Consider the following 22,564-nt stretch of genomic DNA (forward strand, 5'->3'; position numbering starts at 1 on the left):
AAAAGTACCACATATTATCAAACACCAGTAATTTTATTTTGCATGACATAAAAAAAACACTATCATAACAAGTCCAAATCATCAATTAAGTAAAACAAAATAGTATTTACAATCAGAATTCAAAATTTCTTGAAGGGGTCTTAACTAGATTACTTTACAAAAGATACTATCTTATCTGTATATATATTCATATTCATAAAAACTAGAGTGAATTACATCAAATTTTTAAGCCATACAAAACACCACCATACTTCCTCAACTCCTTTTCATCAGAGTCAAAACAAATCAATCTCATCTTCTGAAAAGTCCTCCATGTGAGCAAACTATCCGAACCAGCTTGATGGCTCAACCCAACTTCCCTTACGATCTGCAATGTACCAGCTAGACTTTCCAAACCCCCATACAGACCAGGAAAGAAACCCATCATGTACTTCATGTCATACACATTTTGACCAAAGAAGTATCTCACCAGGTATAGAAAATAAGGCAAAAAGTGAGGAAGGAAACAACCAGTAAGAATCTTTACCAAATACCCAAAATCATAGGCACTGTGGAAGGTAATCCATGTAATATCGCTGTTGAACACGAGCCTATAGTGATACATCAGATTAGCAAAATGAGCCGAGTTGATTCCGTGGGAGAGGTTTCTCTCGAAATCTATCCCCTGTTTCTTCAACAAATCTATAGAATCGTGTGCGCACCTATGGCGGTTTATGTCGAAATCACAGAAATTAAATTGCCAAACCACAGATGTTTCGCCGCCGAGATCCGGAAAGTTACCGTCGGAATCGGTGAGGGTGAGACCCAATTGGATGAGATTGAGAATATCCACATTCTGTTTGATCAGTCGGTACTGATCAATGGGGTGAATTTTGTAATGGCGATTGGGGATTGTTGGAGGTCGAAATACACAGCCTGGAAACTCAGTATCGAATGAAATGTAACGATAACGATCGTGAATCAATTTCCCGATCAGTATGAACTCTTCAAGGAGATTTTCTCTCCGTACCGATGACTACTTAAGTGATTGCTTTGACTATTGCCATTGAAGAGAGCGTAAGAAAACGAAGAAGTATGTAGAGAGAAAGAGTTGTAGCTGTAATCGTAAGGAGCTCTAGTGTAAGAAAACGAAGAAGAAGAAGTATGTAGAGAGAGAAATAGCCGTTGCTGTAATGGTAAGGAGGGAAGTTGTATTTATAAGTTGGATTTTGAATTCGTGACCAATAAGTTTAATGAGAAGAAATCTACTTAGCCTTTCCCTTTTTGTTTCCCGCCACTTAAATTACTTTCATCATATTTTGCCAGCACATATTTAACGGATACTTACTAAAACTTCCCTTTGTTTGAGCATTAATTGATTTACAGAATAATTAAATAAAAATCTATTTTTTTTCAAAGTACTCTCCCTCTTCCCAATTAATACTCTCTAGTGAGTTTGCAAATAAATAAAGATAATTATTTTTGGGAAAATTTATTTAGTTATTAAAATTAGAGTTCAACATCAGACGAGTTGCTTGGGTTTTGGAAAAAAAAAATAAATCTTTACTCGTCCGTTCAGGTGTTACAGGTTAGCAGCGAGTTCACCAGATTATTTTATTTTTTTTGTTTAACCCAAATTTTAAATATTGTAAAATAAAAATAAAAATATGGTATATACTATAAAATAAAAATAAAAAATTTGATAGTATCTATATATCTATTCTATATAAAGTGTGCTTATATACCAGAATTCTTAGTTCATGAGAAATTTATGGGTGACTTTTTATTTATATTAAAAATAACATGGTTTATTAATAAAAATAAAATAATTTATGAGAAATTCATGCGTCACTTTTTATTTATATATAATCAAATAAATATCATTAAATCTAAAAAAATACAATTGGATTTTTACTTTGTACATCTACTATTGACTTTTCTAAATATACTTATGTTATTTAATTGGATTTTATTCTAAATAAGAATTTACTATTATTTATATTATATATATATTGCTAAAGAATTTTTCTATTTATTTTTTTTGCTGGATGTAATTGTTTGCCTCCACATCTGAATCTGAATATATAAAATGTGGCTATATAAACGAATTCTTGGTTCATGAGCAATTATTGAATGACCTTTTTTTTAAAATGTTTTCTTTTTTTTATATAAAATATGGCTATGTAACAGAATTTTTTGTTTAATGTTATTATTTATTTTTCTGTCAAAATGTTAACAGAATATTCTAATATTTGACAGAATATTCTGATTAGAAAACGTTAATTATAATTGATTAATTTTAGCTAAATAATCCTACCAAAATTTAATCTAACAAATTTCTCTCTCTAGAGGAAAAACCCTAGCCTCCAACACAACATTTACCAGTTTATAACCTTAGTTATAATTTCTTAAGCTATAGTTTATAATATTAATTTTCATTTTAAAATTTGAAAAATACTAATGAAGACAACATGCTACATGCTATTATACAAAAGTATTGCATTTATATATCTCACGATGTTTCAAAAATACTTTTGGAAAGTTCATCTTGAATTAATTATTAATATGTAATAAAAGATATTAGTTATTATATTATTACTTCAAACAAAGGAAAGTTCTAACGGTACTTCTACTTTCTAATCATCTCTTGGTTTCGGGCAGAAAGTCATATTCATGAGTTATGTGTACGTTAAATTTTTGTTGATAGGACAGGGAAGAGAGTATAGTCTTATAGAACTTGAAATGTGAACCTGAGTTGTCAGTATATACATAAACCTCAATTTTGGCTTCTTTAACTAGCTGCCACACACAAGTTACTTACTCTGAATTTATAACCATTTACAATTTTTTAACACTCAAAAAGTTACCAAGTTTATTTTCTATAGCTCTACTTATTAAGGTAGAAAAATATTTTTAGATTGACTCCTCTATTCCGTTTATTAAATGAATTATTTTCATACTACAAAGTATACACTATTCATTCTATTTATTGAGAATCAAAACTTCAATCTTCTTCACTAGATTAGCCAGACACACAATATTTGGACATAAACACAGGACACAATATTATAACTCAAACTCAGAAACACTTACTCGAAACTTGAATGAATAATGCCATTCTTTTAAGTTTTAAGATTGTATATGACTAGGCAATTTTGGTTATTGTATTATCATTGCGGCTACATAGTTGATCATTTTTAGATTTTTTATGTGAAATTTTGTATTGTGAGCTTTTTAGAGTTTCTAATAGACTTCAATGAGTAATAGATTTATATAATTATATACTTGGAATAAATTTTGATAATGTTGTTTGGTGGATTCCTATTTTGTTATTAGTTAACATAATATTATTATTCGTTAGGTCTGTCACAATTATTAAGTGAGAATGAATCAATTAAAAAAACCTTTCACTATATTGAAATGTGAGATTGATTTTAATATGAGCTTAATTATATTTTTTATTTTGTATATCTATTGTTTTATTTGAAAACAGGTGAATAAATGACTACACTATATACAACAATTAAGGACATCACTCTAACTACAGAAAGTTGGAAGAATAAAATGAGTGTTAGAAAAATTTGAAAAGCGGACAAATAAGAGTTTGTTGGAATTTATTTTACCAGGATCTTAGATCTACTCACAAGTATGTTGTTTAACACCCTAAATATGAACTTTCTAAAACGATAATTAAACACATATAAAGTTAAGAAAACCTTACATTGATGCAGCGGAATAATGTCTCCTTCCACTCACATCTCTAACCCTTGTATCCTTTCTGTCGCAGAGTATTATTAAGATCTGAGCCCGGATGTCCTTCTCTTTGTGTGTGATCCTTCACAGTCTTCCAATCTATGATTGAGGTACCACTTGCTGTGTGTGGGCACTACTCTATCACTAAGGCTCAGTTTTTCTGAAAAGGCAATTTTCTGATAGAAGGCTTGAAAAACTTGTTAAACTTGTTATTTGACTGAGCCATCACTTTCTATATATAGGCAACTACTAGGTTTAGGTTAGTAATTATTTGGAATTAAAATAATGAAAATATTAATTGGAAAAAGCTGCTTAAGTGGCCGGCCATAGGTGTTATTCGACCTCACTTGAATTTTGCAATTTTCACAATTTTTATTTCTATTTTCTCAAAAACGTCAATTTTCCAATTCTAACCTTTTAAATGCCAAAACTAATTATTTAATAACTAAAATAGATTATTAAATAATATTGTCATTTAATTTAATTATTAATTAGACATATAGAGTCTCTTAATTAATAAATAAACCTAGAATCTCTTTTCTTTACAATTTCACCCCTGCTTAGTGAAAATTCACAAATTAGACCTAGTCTAACTTTAGAATTATAATTGATTTATCACAAATCAATTATTGAGTCTTACAAGCTATATAGTCTCAACTAGAATGGTGACCATGGATCTATATGCTGAGCTTCCAATAAGTGAACCAAATTTACTAAGTAAATCCCTACTTATTAATTCCTCGTTGAATCCACTCTTAGAACTTAGAATTGCACTCTCAGACTTATATAGAGCATATTATATGTTCCACGATATAGATATGCTATCTCATTTAACCATTGTTATAATCTTATTGTGATGAAAGATCCTCTATATAGATGATTTACATCGAGATGGGATAATTTTACCATTTACACCCCTCAACGTATTTTGCCCCTTAAAATACTTAGCTACCTGTAAATGATGTTTAGTGATCTAAGAATTAGTCACTTAAACAAGAGCTCATCCATTTACTTCTATTTAGCTAAGCTCGAAGGGAATCATCACTTGACTTATATACACCAGTAGAAGCTATAGATTCCATATTTATGTTCAGCACTCCCACTCAATCACTCTCATGTTCCCAAAATATACGTATCACCCTGACCCAAAAGTAGGCTTAACTAATAAATCAAAGAACATGAATAGCACTCCTGAGTTTAGCCTAAGCATATCAGGATTTAGATTCTTTTAATCTTAAGATCAACTACTGATATTGACTTGGAAAGATACAACGGTAAGTTTATAATATCTTAACTAAGTTCAATATCGGTCTAGTCCAATGTATACTCCATACATTCGAAACTAGTATACTTTACCAATGTCCTGGAAAGAACATAACACTTACTCCAAGTGTAAGTACACATCATCGCTAATTATCACATCACTGTAAATCCAAAACACTGATGAAATAGGGACTTAGTCTTTTGATTCAAATAATCACAATCACATTCCACTGTGTTGACAATACTGTAATCGTGAATAAACATATGATCTGGACTTAACAGATTTTGTGTATTAATATAATAAACATATTAAACCATAAGCATGTAAAATTCTTGCAAACATAAATCACTTCAAATTTCTTATATTGATAACTAAGCAGATTATAAAGGGTTTTATTTAGGGCACAAAACCCAACAGAGTTCACCACTCAAATATCAAATACTTAATGTTAGCAGACCAAAAAAAAAAAAAACTAAACATCGGTTGAATATTTGTTAACAATGAAATCAAGTGCTAACGCCCATCTCTTAATTGAATTAACCTATTGAAATTGTCAATACTCTACTAATAAATGCTATATTTTCTGAATTTTGCCTGTACACGCGTTGCAACAAATTATTATTTCATAAATATATTTTTTTTACTTAAAAATGAACACAGGGTAATGATGTTGAACCTAATAACTAATAATATATTTTTTTTTAATTTTTATTTGTATCACTTTTTAATAACGTAGAAAAAAACTAGCATAAAATTTAGTATACTTGCCTCGCACGTAACTTTTGGCATTAAAATAATGAAAATATCAGATGATAATGCCTATAAAAGTGGTCGGCCATGGCTATATGGATTTGGGCCTCACTTTTTGCAATTTTGCAGTTTTATCATTTCTGCATCTCATTTTCTCAAAAACGCCAATTTTCAAATTCAACCATTTAAATGCCAATTCTAACTATTTAATAACTATAAATAATTATTAAATAACATTGTCATTTATCATATTTATTAATTGAACCATACAAAGTATCATAATTAACAAATATGCCCTAAAAACTCTTTCTTTACAATTTCACCCTTAGTGAAAAATTCACAAATAGACATAGTCTAATTTGAGAATTATAATTGATTAATCAAAACCAATCAAATGAGTCTTACAAGTAATATTATCTCAACTAGTGGGGGGACCATGGGTCTATATAACCGAGCTTCCAATAAGCAGATCAAGAATTTATAACCTAAATTCACTGACTTATTAATTCTTCGTTTAATCCACGCATAGAACTTAGAATTGCACTCTCAGCATATAGAACGCTCTATATGTTCCACCATATAGACACGTCATTAGTTATCCATTGTTATAATCTTAATTTGATTAATGATCCTCTATATGAATGATCTACACTGTAAAGGGATTAGATTGCCGTAACACCCTACAATGTATTTTATCCTTAAAACACTTAACCCCGTATAAATGATATTTCAACTATGTGAAATGAGTACTTCACCATTTATTTTCGTTTGGTCAAGCTCGAAGGAAATCATCCTTTACTCTCTATTCACCAGATAGAAGCTATAGATTCCATATTTATGTTAGCGGTCCCACTCAATTGCACTACCGTGTTACCAAAATGTATGTATCACCCTGACCCAAAAGTAGGCTTAACTAACAAATCAAAGAACACGAATAACACTCTTGAGATTGAGCCTAATCATATCAGGATTTAGATCATTTGGTCTAGGATCAACTAGGCGATATTGACTTGAATAGATATTACGGTAAGTTTGATAAATCTATGTCAAAGTTCAATATCGGTCCCTTCCGATGCATACTCCATGCACCCAACCTGAGCTTTACTTTAACCAATGCTCTGGAAAGAACATAGCATTATACCAAATGCAAGTAAACTCTGTTGTAGATTATCATATCAGTAAAACCCTGTGTCTGATAAATCTGGGAATCTTTATTCACATAGTCATGTTTACTTTCCAATGTGTTGACAACACAATAAACAGGATCAAGTATGTGAAAAGGGTTTCAGATGAATTTATAAATCAAATAGACAAGCAATTGATAAGATGAACCAAAACATACACAAATGAATGAAAAATACTTCTGTTTCTTTATTGATGTTGAATAAAATGGATTACATTGAAATGGAGTTTTATTTAGGCCATAAAACCCAACAAACTCCCACTTGCACTAATATAAAACTAATCAGTACATATCAATTAATCCTAAATTCTGACGGTGCTTTTCAAATGCAGTTACGGCCAAGACTTTGGTGAATGGATCAGCTAAGTTGTCTTCTGTGTCCACTTTCTCAACCAGTACATCCCCTCTTGCCCCATATTCCCTGATGATGTGATACTTCCTTTCTATGTGTTTGCTTCTCTTATGACTTCGAGGTTCCTTACTATTGGCTATTGCTCCATTATTATCACAAAGTACGACCAGAGGCTTTTCCATTCGAGGCACGACACCGATACTGGTGAAGAACTTTCTGAGCCAGACAAGCTCTTTAGAAGCTTCTGCTGCAGCTATGTATTCTGCTTCCATCGTCGAGTCCGATATCGCGGTTTGTTTTGCACTTCTCCAAACCACTGCTCCACCCCCAAGAGTAAACACCATCCCAGATGTAGATTTCGTGTCTTCAAGACATGCCTGGAAATCTGAATCAGTATAGCCTATGGGATTTAAAGCACCACCCTTATAGACTAATACAAGATTTCTTGTACTCTTTAAGTATTTCAGAATATACTTAACTGCATTCCAATGTTCTCGTCCTGTATTAGACTGATACCTGCTCACGATTCCAACTGCATAGTAGATGTCAGGTCTAGTGCATAACATTGCATACATTAGACTTCCAACTGCAGAAGCATAAGGAATTTTCGCCATGTCCTCTATCTCTTGAGGATCAGTAGGAGACTGTTCCTTAGATAGACGAATACCAAATCTAGAGGGCATATTCACCCCATTGGTGTTGTTCATGGAGAATCTCTCTAAAACTTTGTCAATATAGGTTGTTTGAGAGAGAGCAAGAGATTTGTTCTTCCGGTTTCTAATAATCTGAATACCAAGAACATAGGCTGCCTCACCCAAATCTTTCATATCGAATTGAGTGTTAAGCCATTCCTTGATGTTAGTCATTTTCTTGATATTGTTTCCAATAATCAAAATATCGTCAACATAAATGACCAGGAATACTACTACTTGGTCTTCCTTGAGTTGGTAAACACAAGGTTCATCTTCATTCTGAAGAAAGCCGTAGGTCTTGATGATTTCATCAAATCTTTTGTTCCATGAGCGAGAAGCTTGCTTAAGTCCATAGATAGACTTATTTAATTTGCAAACTTTCTTTTCCTGCCTTGGAAGAACATAGCCTTCTGGTTTCTCCATATAGATGGTTTCTTTAAGTACCCCATTAAGGAAGGCAGTCTTGACATCCATTTGCCAGATTTCATAATCGAAAGCAGCAGCTATGGAGAGAAGAATTTTGATGGATTTGAGCATGGCAACAGGACTAAAAGTTTCCTCATAGTCCACACCTTCTCTTTGGGTATAACCCTTGGCTACAAGTCTAGCTTTAAAAGTTTTGACTTCGCCTCCAGCGCCTCTTTTCTTCTTGTAAACCCACTTACATCTGATTGGATGATAGTCATCCCGTGCGTCTACATATTCCCAGACTTTGTTCTTTTTCATGGAATCCATTTCTGAATCCATGCCGGCTGACCATCGTTTCCGTTTTAGACTGGCCATTGCCTGTTTATAGGTTAATGGGTCGTCATCAATACCGTCACCAACGACCATATTGATTTCACCATCCAAGCCATAACGAGCTGGTTTTGTTGAAGCCCTCCCACTACGACGAGGAGCAGTGATTTTCTGAACAGGAACTTTGGTAGTAGTTTTCTCAGTAGGTTCGACTGAGGGAGTGGGATTATCCTCTTCTTGAGTGGAAGAGGACGGAACATTGGAAGGACTTATATCTGAAAGCATTTCCTCCAGCACTACTTTACTTTGTGGTTTGAAATTCTTAATATAGTCATCTTCAAGGAAAGTGGCGTTTGTGGAAACAAACACTTTATCATCCTTACGACTATAAAATAGTCCACCCCTTGTCTCTTTAGAATTCTCGACAAACATACACACTTCAGTTCGTGATTCAAGTTTGCCTTCTTTCTTTCTCAAGACATGAGTAGGGCACCCCCCAGATTCTGTAATGGCGTAAGCTAGGTGTACGACCATTCCATAGTTCAAAAGGTGTCTTAGGGATTAATTTAGATGGAACAACATTTAGAATGTCGGTTGCCATCTGAATTGCATATCCCCAGAAGGACGTAGGTAGAGTTGAAAAACTAAGCATGGACCTAACCATTTCCAAAAGCGTGCGATTCTGTCTTTCTGCAACTCCATTTTTCTGTGGAGTGCTAGGGGCGGTTAATTGGGATTCAATTCCAAGTTCAATTAAATGATCTTTGAACTGCATATCCATATATTCTCCACCCCTATCAGTTCGCAAGATCTTTAACGTTTTACCCAATTGGTTTTGAGCCAATGCTTGAAACTCCTGAAACTTTTCAAACGTTTCAGATTTCTTTTGCATTAGGTAAAGAAAACTATATCTAGAGTAATCGTCAATGAAAGTGAAAAAATACTCATAACCACCTCGGGTTTTGACATTCAGGGGTCCGCAAACATCTGAATACACTAACCCTAGGGGTTGTTTGGCACGCTCTCCCTTTGCAGAGAAAGAACGTTTGGTCATCTTTCCTTCTAGGCAAGACTCGCAAACAGGTAATTCACCTAAGACGACATTTTTCAATGGACCGTCTTTGGTTAGCCTATTTAGTCTGTCATAGCCTATGTGACCTAAACGTAAATGCCATAGATATGTTTCATTATCATCATTGATCTTTTGCTTTTTGTGGTTTCTAGGATTAGCTACTTTAAAAAGTTCGTTATGTAGGGCAAATGGTGTTTCTGGTCTAAGAACATAAAGCCCCTGTTCCATGGATGCAACAGAATTATGAATGTCATTTCGAGAAATGGTAGAACCAGAACTCGAAAAATCTAATTTGTATTGTTGCAATTGTAAGCATGAAACAGAAACCAAGTTTCTACTGAAATTTGGAATGTATAAGACATTGTCTAATTCCAAAATTCTGTTTTGAAACTTGAGTTTGGCTTTTCCTCTAGCTCTAACCGAAACCATTTCGCCATTACCAACCTTAAGTTTCAACTCTTCGGATTTCAAATAATTCCATTTCTCAAGCAATTGCAATGAACAACTTACATGGTTTGTAGACCCAGAATCAAGAATCTAGATGGATTTATCATTCTCTAAAACACATGATTCGAAGACTAAAGCATCATTGCTTATTCGTTTGTGAATTGTTGTTCTTGCTGGTTCATTTTGTTGTGAAGTATATATTGAGGAAGTGGAATCACTTTCTCTTATCTTCTCAACTAAGCTTGAAATAGTAGGATTTATGGAGTTATGAACTATTTGCTCTTTAGAGTGAACAATTCCCAGCTTACCTGCTTTCTGGAATTTCATGTTCATCATGAGCACATTTGAAGTATTACTCTGACCAGGAGTTTTATTCATATCTTCAAGTTCATTTGCTAAGATATTAACTAGGAGTGGATTGGGATGAGGGTTATTGGCACTACAATACATCAATAAAACAGAAGTAAGGTTTTGGTTCAAATTCATACACAAGTTCAGAAAATAACGAATAATCACATATGTTATAAAAATACTAAATCTAACATAGTTTATTTTCCAAGGTTTCCAACATAATGAAATATAGTGTCCCGGTAGGCGAGAGTCAAAGATAGCATTATTTGAATAGAGTAGTCAGCTCCTCTAAAATAAAACCATTTTAGCAACCTTTTATTCGATCAAAATGAGAATCCAACGTTGTCCCGGTAGGCGAGAGTCATGGTTATTCTCACTTTATGAGCTTCCACCATTGTTTCATGTTTTATGAGTTTATCTCTAAGTAGTCACCATAGGGGAGAGTCTAATAGAGACGAAAACTCACAAAACACTTATCAAATGAGATCTTACGGTGTTAAAAGTTTTCAACGAATAACCATCCATAAGGGGGACGAAGTCTAGCGTCTCGAGATTATATTGAAAAAATTTAACTATTGTAAGACCAACAATGAAGATCGAATATCTTTTTGATTAAAGCTCATTATTTAAAAAAAAATATGTATTTTATTTAATCATCTGTTCCATATTTTTATAATGAAAAATTACAAATTAAAGTTGGTTTAAAAAATCAACTTTAATTAAATTTCAATTATTATTTAAATTCAAAAATAATGGAACAAATTTGAAAATATCTTGTTTAAGTTGTGTAGAAGAATCTAAAAAATCAACTTAAATATCTTTCAAATTAGATTTAATCAAATGTAAAATTAAGTTGTAACCACTTAATTTGAAAATATTCCATTTTAAGTTAATATTTGAAAAAAATATCAACTTAAAAAATATCTAAAGAATCTTAATAACCAATTCCTCAAAATTCCTCAACTTAATTTTGAAATTTGAAATTCAAAAGATATTCAGATTTAAGTTGATTAGTTAGAGATAACTAATTTTCAACTTAAATAGGAATATTTAATGAAAAATTTAAATTAAGCTTCAGAAAGAATCTAGTTGGTTATAATTCTATATTTAATTAAATACAAGAAAATACATATAGTTTAGCTTGGAATATAATTCATTAAACTATGTTTTTCTTAAATTAATTTCAAAATAAATGAAATTAATTATGTTGCCAATCAATTTTATTAGGTTAAACTAATTTAATAACCTAGTACAGTTATCCAAATCAGGCAAATGGGCCTTCACAATTGGGGTAGTTCATGTGAGGGGGAGCTGGGTTCAGTATGTCGTACCCACTTCTATTGGTCCCCAACTCTCACACAAGGCCCAAAAGAGAGCAATTTAACCTTAAAATGAACAACTGTTATTAATTGAATAGGCCCAAAAACTAAATGGGCCTAAATAAAATCTATCAAAAACTATGATATTTTATTTAGCAACAACCTATATGCATCTATAACAAAATTAAACATATAGGCTCACACAGGCCGACATTTGGATGGATCCTATCATGTTGCTAGGTCATACACAGATGAAAGAAGATTGTAAAATTTACCTGTTACAAATTATTTACTTGACCTATTGACAATTGAACCATGGGTTAAAATCAGATCATTGGATCTGTCAACAAGTTAACCATGACAATTTAGATCAAGCAATAATAGGTTTTATAAAACTTACATACAAGCTAAAACACATACTCCTGCAACAAGATGAATTGGATAGTTGGATGTAGGAATTATTTAATTTTAAATAATAATCTTCAAAAATAATTAAATAATAAAAAAAAATCGGTTTTTATTAAAATAAAATAATAAAAAAAATTAATATTAAACTTAAAATTTTTGAAAAAATAGGTTTCAACTAACCTAAATACATTTCAAAAATAATTGCTAACCACCTTTTAAATTTTTAAAGTTATTTTATAAATTAAATATAAAATAAAAAGAATAAATATTTTTTTTTTCAAATTTTATAATTTAATTTAAATAAAAAATTACAAAATTTAAAAGTTAGCAAAATATCTTACCTCTATTTAAAATTACATGATTATAGTAATCTTATTTTAAATTTAAATAAGGTCAAATAATTTAAAAAAAATTTAATATCTGACCTTTAAATTTAAAAAATAAGATAAAATACTCAAATTTAAAAATAAGATATAAAATCAAGCAAAAAATAGATTTTTACTTGTTTTCAAATTCAAATTACACTAATATCTAAAATTAAATTTAAAAAATTCAAATTAATTTATTTATGATATTAGATTTGAAAATTGAAAAGTAAAAATCAAAACACAAAACTACACAAAAAATCGGAATTGAATTCCATGAAATAGCATGAAAAAACGAAAAAATTGCATGCAGTACGGACAGTATGCATTGCATACTGTCCATCGGCGTGCATCAGGGGACCTGACCGAGAAACTCCGGTGCAGGAGGCTGCATGCAGCCTATTCTGCGCGCGTAGGGACGTTTCTCAGACAAAAATTTATGTCCGCGCGCGTGTTGTCTGAGGGAAACCCCTCATGCGCGCGCGTGGGTAGTTGCACCACCTTGATATTTTTCCGAAACTTCAAGAAATCATAACTAATTCAAATTAAATCGAAATTGAGTTCTGTACAAAAGTAATTTGCTTAATTTTTCCCAAACTATCCAATAAAAATAATTCCAAAAACAGATTTTTAATTATTTTTCACGAAAATTCACAAACATCAATCAATCATCATACAACACACAAAATAACATGATACCATCCAAAACACAAACAAATCATTTTAAGTCCAAATTTCTTTCAAGCAAATCAATTACCATGGCTCTGAGGCCAGTTTTTGGAAATTATTTTACCAAGATCTTAGATCTACTCACAAGTATGTTGATTAACACCCTAAATATGAACTTCTAAAATGATTATAAAATAAACACATATAAAGTATGAGAAACCTTACATTGGGTGTAGCGGAATAAAATGTCTCCTTCCGTTCAGATCTCTAACCCTTGTATCCTTTCTGTCGCAGAGTATTATCAAGATCTGAACCTGGATCTCTTTCTCTCCTTTCTTTAGTGCTGAATCTCCTTCTTGTTGAATGTCTTTCTTCACGATCTTCCTCACTATGATTGAGGTATCACTTGCTGTGTGTGGGCACTACTCTATCACTAAGAGGTTCGAAATTATTCAAGGAAGAAGAGGATATAGGTGGCGGCTAGGTTAGAGAGAGAAGGCTCAGGTTTTTCTCTGAAGAAAACAAGATGTCAAAGTTAAGTGTAAATTTCCTGAAGGCTTCACTATCTATTTATAGCATTCCACATAGGGTTAAGTTTGAATTATTTGACATTAAAATAATGAAAATATCAGATGATAATGCCTATAAAAGTGGCCGGCCATGGCTATATGGATTTGGGCCTCACTTTTGGCAATTTTACAGTTTTATCATTTCTGCATCTCATTTTCTCAAAAACGCTAATTTTCAAATTCAACCATTTAAATGCCAATTCAAACTATTTAATAACTATAAATAATTATTAAATAATATTGTCATTTATCATATTTATTAATTGAACCATACAAAGTATCATAATTAACAAATATGCCCTAAAAACTCTTTCTTTACAATTTCGCCCTTAGTGAAAAATTCACAAATAGACATAGTCTAATTTGAGAATTATAACTGATTAATCAAAATCAATTAAATGAGTCTTACAAGTAATATTATCTCAACTAGTGGGGGGACCTTTGGTCTATATTGTTGGGTTTTGTGCCCTAAATAAAACCCTTTACAATTTGATTAGTTATCAATATAAGAAATTTGAAGTGATTTATGTTTGCATGAATTTTACATGCTAATGGTTTAATATGTTTATTACATTTACACACAAAATCTGTTAAGTCCAGATCATATGTTTATTCACAATTACAGTATCGTCAACACAGTGGAATGTGATTGTGATTATATGAATCAAAAGACTAAGTCCCTGTATCATCAGTGTTTTGGATTTACACTGATGTGATAATCAGCGATGATGTGTACTTACACTTGGAGTAAGTGTTATGTTCTTTCCAGGACATTGGTAAAGTATACTAGTTTCGAATGTATAGAGTATACATTGGACTGGACCGATATTGAACTTAGTTAAGATATTATAAACTTACCGTTATATCTTTCCAAGTCAATATCAGTAGTTGATCTTAAGATTAAAAGAATCTAAATCCTGATATGCTTAGGCTAAACTCAGGAGTGCTATTCATGTTCTTTGATTTATTAGTTAAGCCTACTTTTGGGTCAGGGAGATACGTATATTTTGGGAACATCATAGTATAATTCAGTGGGAGTGCTGAACATAAATATGAAATCTATAGCTTCTATTGGTGTATAGAAGTCAAGTGATGATTCCCTTCGAGCTTAGCTAAATAGAAGTAAATGGATGAGCTCTTGTTTAAGTGACTAATTCTTAGATCACTAAACATCATTTACAGGTAGCTAAGTGTTTTAAGGGGCAAAATACGTTGAGGGGTGAGAACGGTAAAATTAACCCATCTCGATGTAAATCATCTATATAGAGGATCTTTGATCACAATAAGATTATAACAATAGTTAAATGAGATAGCATATCTATATCGTGGAACATATAATATGCTCTATATAAGTCTGAGAGTGCAATTCTAAGTTCTAAGAGTGGATTCAACGAGGAATTAATAAGTAGGGATTTACTTAGTAAGTTCGGTTCACTTATTGGAAGCTCAGCATATAGATCCATGGTCCCCATTCTAGTTGAGACTATACTTCTTGTAAGACTCAATAATTGATTTGTGATTAATCAATTATAATTCTAAAGTTAGACTATGTCTAATTTGTGAATTTTCACTAAGCAGGGGTGAAATTGTGAAGAAAAGAGATTCTAGGTTTATTTATTAATTAATAGACTTTATATGTCTAATTAATAATTAAATTAAATAACAATATTATTTAATAATCTATTTTAGTTATTAAATAATTAGTTTTGGCATTTATATGGTTATAATTGGAAAATTGGCGTTTTTGAGAAAATAGAAATAAAAATTGTGAAAACTACAAAATCCAAGTGAGGCCCATTAACACCTATGGCCGGCCACTTGGGATAGCTTTTTCAAATTGATATTTTCATTATTTTAATGCCAAATAATTACTAACCTAAACCTAGTAGTTGCCTATAAATAGAAAGTGATGACTCAGTTCAAAATAACCTTTTTCTCAGAAAATCAAAGATTGCTTTTTCAGAAAAACTAGCCTTCCACTTCTCTCTCTATAGCCGAACTAATCCCTCTCTCTTTTCCTCTTCATAATTTCAAAACCCTCAGTGATAGAGTAGTGCCCACACACAGCAAGTGGTACCTCAATCATAGATTGGAAGACTGTGAAGGATCACACACAAAGAGAAGGACATTCGGGCTCAGATCTTGATAATACTCTGCGACAGAAAGGATACAAGGGTTAGAGATCTGAGTGGAAGGAGACATTATTCCGCTGCAACCAATGTAAGGTTTTCTTAACTTTATATGTGTTTATTTATCGTTTTAGAAAGTTCATATTTAGGGTGTTAAACAACATACTTGTGAGTAGATCTAAGATCCTGGTAAAATAAATTCCAACAACTCGCCTCAGAGCCATGGTAATTGATTTCTTGCAAGAAATTTGGACTTTAAAACGATTGTTTGTGTTTTGGATGGTTCCATGTTGTGTTGTGTGTTATATGATGATTGATTGATGTTTGTGAATTTTCGTAAAAAATAATTGAAATTCTGTTTCTGTAATTATTTTTGATAGATAGTATGAAAAAAATTAAGCAATTTACTTTTTTACAGAACTCAATTTCGATTTGATTTGAATTAGTTATGATTTTTTTAAGTTTCGAAAAAAAAATATCAGGATGAAGCACTCACCCACGCGCTCGGAACAGAGTGATCCTCGGTCAGGCGCGTGTTCGGACAAGGTTTTGTCCGAGCAACACGCCAAGGGGTGTCTGAAACCCCTCCTCCGCGCGCGGACATGCTGCAGATTTCCCCCTGCGTCAAGTTTTCTCGGCCGTGCACTCCCTCCTGCGCGCGCGGGCAGTATGCACAGCATATGGTCCGTACAGCTCGCAATTTTTTCGTTTTTCTTTGATTTTTCATGCTATTTCATGGAATTAACTTCCGATTTTTTGTGTAGTTTTGTATTTAGATTTTTATTTTTCAATTTTCAAATCTAATATCAGAAATAAATTAATTTGAATTTTTTAAAATTAATCTTAGATATTAGTGTAATTTGAATTTGAAAACAAGTAAAAATCTATCTTTTTGCTTGATTTTTTTATCTTATTTTTAAATTTGATTATATCTTATCTTACTTTTTAAATTTATGGTCAGATATTAAAATTTTTAAATTAAATATTTTTTTTAAATAATTTGACCTTATTTAAATTTAAAATAAGATAATTATAATCATGATATTTTGAATAGAAATAAGATATTTTGCTAACTTTTAAATTTTTTTATTTTATTTATTTAAGTTAAATCATAAAATTTGAAAAAGATATTTATTTATCTTTTTTTTTATTATTTTATATTGAATATTTAATTTATAAAATAACATTAATTTTTTTAAAAAAGTAGTTAGCAAAATTTTGAAATGATATTTAGGTTAGTTGAAACCTAATTTTTCAAAATTGTAGGTTTAAGTTTAAATATTTTTTAATTTATTATTTTATTAATTTCTAAAATATATATTTTTTATTATTTAATTATTTTTCCGAAATTTAATTATTTAAAATATATATGTACAACCTGAGAATCCAGAATCATCTTGCATGAATGCGAATACCTGGAAAACACAGCCTGAGAATCAAGGATTATCTTAACACGATGTGAGAGGGGTAGGCAATTGGCCTTGATCAAGTCGACCACTGAGATTCCTGCAATGGCCAAACCACAACAACAGAGATAGCACATACACCTATTTAAGTAGGGGATGCGTATAAAAAATTTTATGAAAAGAGAGGTAAGTGTGAGAAGAACCTCAAGAAATGTGCTCGATTATAGATCCTAGTGGGTCAAGATCAAGGACCAATGGGCAGAGCAGATCAACTAGAACCCATGCACGTGAGAGGTAAGCACGAGATGGGAAGGGTCCACACTGCTATTATTTAGAAGATCAAGAGAGCATCAGTAACTCTCAAAGTTATCAATCCGAGTGTTATTTGGCAACAAGGTCAGTAAGCAATGATGACTAGAGAAAGAGGCAGTGTAACCCTGATCTATGTGAGCATCTGAATCGTAGACAACATGACCTACGTGAACACTTGAATCAAAATGTTCTAGATCTTTGTGATAGATTAAACCAGAATGTAGGTTACCAATAACAAGTCGAGCAACAACCCATGGATTTGAATCAGTTAATGGTAATACAATTAGAGGACAAGTTCAAGCTATACCAGGACAGGAAGTATGGAAAGTTATTAGGATATGATTTAGACAAAGAAACAGAGCCTTTCCATCCTGATATATTGAATTCCCAAATCCCTCATGGATTCAAGAACCTGCACGTCGCACAGTATGACAAGGCAACTAATCTTGTGGTACACTTAAATAATTTTAACACGATAATGCGAGCAAGAAATGTTTCAAAGAACTTGCATTGCATTTTGTTTCCAACTTCACTAATAGGAGCAGTGAGCAGTTTGTTCGATAAATTCACCAACTATTCCATGACCTCCTGAGAATAACTATCCAAGGATTTCAAGAAACAATTTCAAGCTATGAGGGATAGGAGGCCAAAGGCATCCTCACTAACTAATATCAAACAACAACTAGGGGAATCCTTAAAAACTTACTTGAGTTTCTTTAGTACAGTAGCAAAAAAATGTTAGAAATCTAAATAATAACATTTAGTTGACATCTCTTCAGGTTGGAATAACAGCTGACTTATCAATTGCAGGAGGAGAACTATGGGATGATTTGCAGGGTCGCCCCATTAGAAGCATCAATGAATTTAATGAAAGAACACAAATCTTCACGCATAAGGAAGAGGCACAAAGTGAGATGAAATTGCTTAAACCTTGATCGGAAGACAAAGCCAGCACAAGTACTGCAAAAGTGAGTACTGTAACAACTAAAATAAGAAATTCAAACCACAATGGGTCGAATAGAAAAAGGAAAGACAAGTCGAGAGATTTGTCGAAGGACAAGAAAAAGAAAAATAAGCACGAGAAGTATATTTCGATATACTCGGTGTATACAGAAGTAAACAAAACTCGTGAAAACAAATCTCGTAATGAAAACTGATCATGTTTTGAAGACTGAAACCTATGAGACATGCTAGGAATAAGAGAGATCCCAACAAGTGTTATCGTTTCCATCGAGATATCAGACATACCACTAAGAAATAACGTAATTAAAAGATGAAATTGAAGGGCTCATTTCTCGTGGATATCTGAGATAGTATGTAAGAAATCGAGAAAATAAATAGAATTTACCCAATAACCAAAACAACAACCAAGGAATACAACCTCCTCTAGTTGAGGGTGAGGACATTTTGGTTATTTCTAGAGGGCCACACCTCGAAGGAAAAAGAGATAATGCTAAAAAAAAGATATAAATAAAGTGAAGAATCAAGAATTTTCCTTTGCTCCAAGGCCCTTAAAGTGAGCCAAGCTTGAAGAAGTGCCCATTATCTTTACTAATCAAGATGATTCACATGTTCAGTTTCCATATACGGATCCCCTAGTGATCACGGTTTGGCTCCCAAATAAGAGAGTAAAAAGAGTCCTCGTTGATAACGAGAGTTCTGTTAATATTCTCTACAAAGAAACATTAAAGAAGATGGGTCTAGAAGAGCAAGATTGAAACCATGCATGGTTAACCTGTGTAGATTCACGGGCGATAGTGTTGCAAATTAAGGGATAATTGAGCTCCCACTCACTATGGGAGGGTCACCACTATCGATAAGCCAAATGCAAGAGTTTTTCGTTGTTGACATCCCTTCGGTATATAACATACTCATGGGTTGCCCTGGATTAATAGGAATGGGGGAAATAAGCTCAATCAAAAATTTTTCCTTAAAGTTACCAACTCGTTCTAGAGTAGGGATGGTGAAAGGTCTCTAGCTATTGGCTAGACAATGCTATAGCGTTGAGTCGAAGAATCGAAGCATAAACCATGATTCGATGGTAATTTTTATGGAAGAAAGTGACGAAAACGAGATGGAGGACTTGGATCCTAGGATCCATGATGAGAATAACCAACTCAAGCAAATTGAAGACTTAGAATAGATGAATTTAGAACCAAACGATCCAACCAAGTGTGTCAACATTAGAAAAGGTTTGGGGGAAGGACTAAAATAGAAATTAATCACATTTTTAAAGGCAAACCAAGATTAGTTCACTTAGAGCTATTCAGATATGGTCAGGGTTTACCCGAATGTAATATGCCATCACCTCAACATTAATTCTTCTTATCCCTAAAAGCGTCAGAATTGAGAGCCATTAGATCTCGAGAGACAAAATGCTTTAAAGGGAGAGAATGGCAATCTTTATTACTAACCCATGAAAGTAGGCTTGAAAGACATTACTCTGTTGGAGACTCTAATTCCAATATCTCAACAAATCTTAGTATCCATAATACATGATCCAACATAGGAAATGGCTATCGCACATATGCAAATCAAGGTCATGGCTATCCTTCCAACAATCGTGCACACGGTCGTCCCTATGGTAGAGGCAATCCATCCATTGCATAATTACTCTATCAAGTTTGTCACAAATCTAGACACAAGTCTATCATTACAGGTTCGATAAAGCCTTTGTCACACCCAAGATTAATGACTCTAAGGCATTTCTTGCTGAAATTGATGACCAAGATGATCAATAGGTTTACTCCAGTTTAGCACTACCAGAGTTTGTGGAAGATTATGACTGGTATACTGACACAGGTGCAACCAATCATATAGCACAGGGCCTGGAACATCTTGAATCTGAAATTCCATATTCAAGTTCTGATACTCTTGCTGTTGGAAATGGAAAAAAGACTCGCTATCAGTCATATTTGTAACTATTCACTCTCTTCTTCTAATTCATCTTTACATTTAAACAATGTCCTTAAAGTTCCCACTATAACCAAAAATTTTATTAGTTTCTCTAAGTTAACAGTAGATAATAATGTTTTCTTGGAATTTCACTCCAAATGTTGTTTTGTTAAGGACAAAATCACAGGGAGAATGCTACTCAAGGGAGGCTTAAAATGGTCTCTACATGGTGTCTCACAATTCTTTCCCTTCTAAGGTTCAGCTCGAGTGTCATCTAGTCACCAAGCAATCAAACTCTGTCAAATTGTACTATTTCATATGCAAACAATCAAGAATATGTACAACCTTCTATTTCTGGTTCATCTCAATGTAATAAGAGTATTGTTAATACATTCTCTCCCTCTTGTACTAATTTACCAATTACAAAAATGATGTTTGCACATTGCCTATTGCTCATAATTCTGCACTATTTCTTGCTCAAAAATCTTATATGAATTTAGGGCACTCAAAACTTGGCCATCCTACTCCTGAAATTTTAGCTAAGATTCTAGCTAACTTACATATTCCAAGCAACCTAAGAAATCTAAAGTTCTGTGAAGCATGCAAAAAAGGCAAAAGCCATAAACTACCATATTCTATCTCTGAGTCTAGGGCTCTCAACCTTTAGAATTGGTCCACACACACTTGTGAGGACCATCTCATGCAACATCTAAAGAAGGACATAGGCACTACATTCATTTCGTAGACAATTTTAGTAGATATACATGGATCTTTCCCTTATCTGCAAAATCTCAAGCTTATAGAACATTTCTACAATTTAAAGTTCTTGTTGAAAAATAATTTGATCTCCCTATTAAGTCTGTTCAATCAGGAACGGGAGGTGAATATAGGTCTCTAGCCACCTTTCTAACTCAACATGGAGTCTATTTCCATAATCCTTGCCCCTATGACCATGAATAAAATGGTCGAGCTGAAAAGAAATATCGCCACATTATGAAAACTGGCCTTACTTTATTAGCATGGGCTGGTTTGTCTTTATCTTACTAGTGGCTTCCATTTCAGCATGTTTTATATCTTATTAATAGGATGCCTACTTGAGTACTTGGAAACATATCTCCCTATGAATGTTTGTTTCATAAGGTTCCTAATTACTTAGTGCTTAAGTCCTTTGGATGTGCATGTTATCCACATATAAGGCCATACAACAGTCACAAATTGTCATTGAAATCTGACAAATGCATGTTAGTTGGCTACTCAATGAATCACAGGGTTATATTAGTGAAAACAAAGATGGCAGAGTTTGTGTAGCAAGAAATGTGGTGTTTAATGAAAAGGATTTTCAAGCTCTTCAAGCTGCAGATTCTATACAGGTACACTCTTCCCCAATGTCTTTATTTCCCACTACCTCATTTTTTACCTCTCCGATAGCAACTGATACTATCTTACCTATTGTACCTGTTGCACCTAATGCTATTGTGCCTGGTACAGATCCTACTATGCGTGTTGCTGAGAGGACCACTACAATTATGCCAGCTCGTGTTATTACACCAACTGCTACTCATGCATAGAAAAATTCATCTATTGTTAGTGTCAGTCCTCTCCAAGACATTATAATAGCTACAGCTACTATGAATAGGACTCACCATACAAATGAATCTGTCTTTATAGCCAATGCCAGCACTGTTGAGTTTTGTGCCCTAAATAAAACCCATTTCAATATAATCAGATTTACTTATTAATAAGATCAAAAATAACATTTTATGTTGCATGGGTCACATGATTTATTTCATGATTATATATATATAATGTATGAATTCTATTTAAGTCCAGAACATATGAATTTGTTAATGATTATAGTGTTGTCAGCACAGTGGAATATAATCTTAATTATATGTTCGAAAGTTTATTCCC

At 32.7% G+C, this 22,564-nt stretch overlaps 1 protein-coding gene across 1 annotated transcript; it reads right to left on the reverse strand.

Moving 5' to 3' along the window:
- Window positions 1-108: 108 nt before the first annotated feature.
- On the reverse strand, window positions 109-17,729 carry LOC133038398 (probable CCR4-associated factor 1 homolog 11). Its single transcript, XM_061116535.1, has 3 exons — window positions 17,726-17,729; window positions 17,419-17,546; window positions 109-1,015 (listed from the first exon to the last, which is right to left on the reverse strand). The coding sequence occupies exons 1-3, from the start codon at window positions 17,727-17,729 to the stop codon at window positions 218-220; spliced, it is 930 nt and encodes a 309-aa protein (XP_060972518.1). The 3' UTR covers window positions 109-217.
- Window positions 17,730-22,564: the final 4,835 nt, after the last annotated feature.

Source organism: Cannabis sativa, chromosome 5 (genome assembly GCF_029168945.1).
Source record: "Cannabis sativa cultivar Pink pepper isolate KNU-18-1 chromosome 5, ASM2916894v1, whole genome shotgun sequence".
Classification (NCBI taxonomy): Eukaryota; Viridiplantae; Streptophyta; class Magnoliopsida; order Rosales; family Cannabaceae; genus Cannabis; species Cannabis sativa.